The sequence below is a fragment of the Boleophthalmus pectinirostris genome, unplaced genomic scaffold (genome assembly GCF_026225935.1).
Source record: "Boleophthalmus pectinirostris isolate CB_2022bp ecotype Guang Dong unplaced genomic scaffold, ASM2622593v1 HiC_scaffold_17, whole genome shotgun sequence".
Lineage (NCBI taxonomy): Eukaryota > Metazoa > Chordata > Actinopteri > Gobiiformes > Gobiidae > Boleophthalmus > Boleophthalmus pectinirostris.
The window spans coordinates 37,738,049-37,740,583 of record NW_026571115.1 but is presented as its reverse complement, the minus strand read 5'-3'; the positions used below and the strand labels follow the sequence as shown (position 1 = coordinate 37,740,583).

Below are 2,535 nucleotides of genomic sequence, written 5' to 3'. Positions count from 1 at the left end.
CCTTCCAGGTGAGACACACACCTGTCCTCTCAACGCCACGCCCACACAGGAAGTGTTCATCTGTATGATCAGGCTCCATGGACTCTGGCTCCAGTTCAGTTTGTGTGTAAAAGCCAGACTCTTCTTGACCTGCACCTGTCAGACTCCTCTCTCTCTCTCTCTCTCTCTCTCTCTCTCTCTCTCTCTCCCTCTCTCCCTCTCTGACCGCTGCCTCGATGAGCTTCATTTGACTGTAGCTGAATTGTGGTGACGTCACACTGTCTCCATCCTCTTACACAGTGTGAGAGCCCCGCGCACACAGAGAGGACCTCACAGAGCATAGGGTGTAGGGAGCATTCACACCAGGTCCTGGGTCTCCAATAAACGACCCGCGGGCCAAATCCGGACCGAGTGGATCCGGACTGGCCCCCCGAGACCAGTTCAGATTCATTAGGTTAGGTGACGGCGGCGGCGGCGGGGGCATCCCCGTGCCGTGTGGCGGCGTCACGAGCCCTGAGATTGTTGTTTGTTTCAGAATCGGCCCAGTCTGCAGCAGCAGCAGCAGCACCAGACGCAGCTCAGCGCTCAGGTGAGACCACACCCCCGATGCCCTTTGACCCCTGTCTTTACCTTTACACCTAAACATGAGATAAATGTGAGATACACACGAGACAGAACCACAGACCTCTGTGTGACCTCTGTGTGACCTCTGTGTGACCTCTGTGTGACCCTGTGTGACCTCTGTGTGACCCCTGTGTGACCTCTGTGACCTCTGTGTGACCTCTGTGTGACCTCTGTGTGACCCTTGTGTGACCCTGCAGCAGGGGGCTCGTGCTGGGATGCCTCTTCAGACCCGGATGCCTCGTCCTCCTCTCCCTCCTCAGGGGGGCGCCGTGGGACAGACGACCATGACCCCACAGGTGACCCCCCCCACACACACACACACACACACACACACACACACACACACACACACACAGAGACACACACACACACACACACACACACACACACACACACACACACACACACACACACACACAACACACAACACACAACACACACACACAGAGACACACACACACACACACACACACACAGACACACACACACACACAGACACACACACAGAGACACACACACACACACATGCAGACAGAGACACACGCAGACAGAGACACACACACACACACACACACACAACACACACACACACACACACACACACACACACACACACACACACACACAGACACACACACACACACACACACACAGAGACACACACACACACACACACACACGAGACACACACACACACACAGAGACACACACACACACACAATACACACATACGCATACACACACACACACGCATACACAACACACAGACACACACACACACACAGAGACACACACACAGACACACACAGAGACACACACACACACATACAGACAGAGACACACACACACACAGACACAGACACACACACACACACAGACACACACAGAGACACACACAGACAGAGACAGAGACACAGACACACACAGACAGACACACACAGACAGAGACACACACAGACACAGAGACACACACAGACAGAGACAGAGACACAACAGAGACAGAGACACACACAGACAGAGACAGAGACACACACACACACACACAGACACACACACACACACACACAGACACACACACAGACACACACACACACACACACAGACACACACAGACACACACAGAGACACACACACACACACACCTCTCTCTCTCTCTCTCATGTCTCTCTGTTTTCTTGGTCAGGTCCCGCAGCACGCCATGATGTCATCGCCCTCGCCGCTCCAGGCCCAGACCCCCCAACCCATGCCCCCCCACCACAACCCTCACCCCAGCCCCCCTCCTCCCAGCCCAACTCTGTCAGGTGAGCAGAGGGCACCTGACACACCTGACACACAGGGAGGGCACCTGACACACCTGACACACAGGGAGGGCACCTGACACACAGGGAGGCAGCACACACCTGACACACCTGACACACAGGGAGGGCACCTGACACACAGGGAGAGCACCTGACACACCTGACACACTGACACACAAGGGAGGCACCTGACACACTGGACACCTGACACACAGGGAGGCACCTGACACAGCACCTGAAGCACGGGAGGGCAGCCTGACACACAGGGAGGGCACCTGACACACCTGACACACAGGGAGGGCACCTGACACACCTGACACAGGGAGGGCACCTGACACACAGGGAGGGCACCTGACACACAAGGGAGGGACCTGACACACAGGGAGGGCACCTGACACACAGGGAGGGCACCTGACACACCTGACGCACAGGGAGGGCACCTGACACACAGGGAGGGCACCTGACACATCTGACTGTTTGTGTTTCAGCTCTGGCCCCGGCCCCTCGCCATCTGGCGTGTTCCAGCCGAGCCCCTCCCCTCAGCCGGCGCAGAGCCCGTCCACCGCACGCACGCCACAGAGCTACAGCGTGTCCTCGCCAGGGACCCTCAACACGCCAGGTACCACACACACAC

General features: G+C 56.9%; 1 protein-coding gene across 1 annotated transcript in view; it reads right to left on the bottom strand.

Annotated features, from left to right (window-relative positions):
• Positions 1 to 2,385: 2,385 nt before the first annotated feature.
• Positions 2,386 to 2,535, bottom strand: part of thoc6 (THO complex 6) — a 13,296-nt gene continuing 13,146 nt past the window's right edge. Inside the window, exon 10 of the mRNA XM_055153128.1 lies at positions 2,386 to 2,507. Within this exon, the coding sequence (XP_055009103.1) occupies positions 2,386 to 2,507 (122 nt within the window). The remainder of the gene's footprint in view (positions 2,508 to 2,535) is intronic.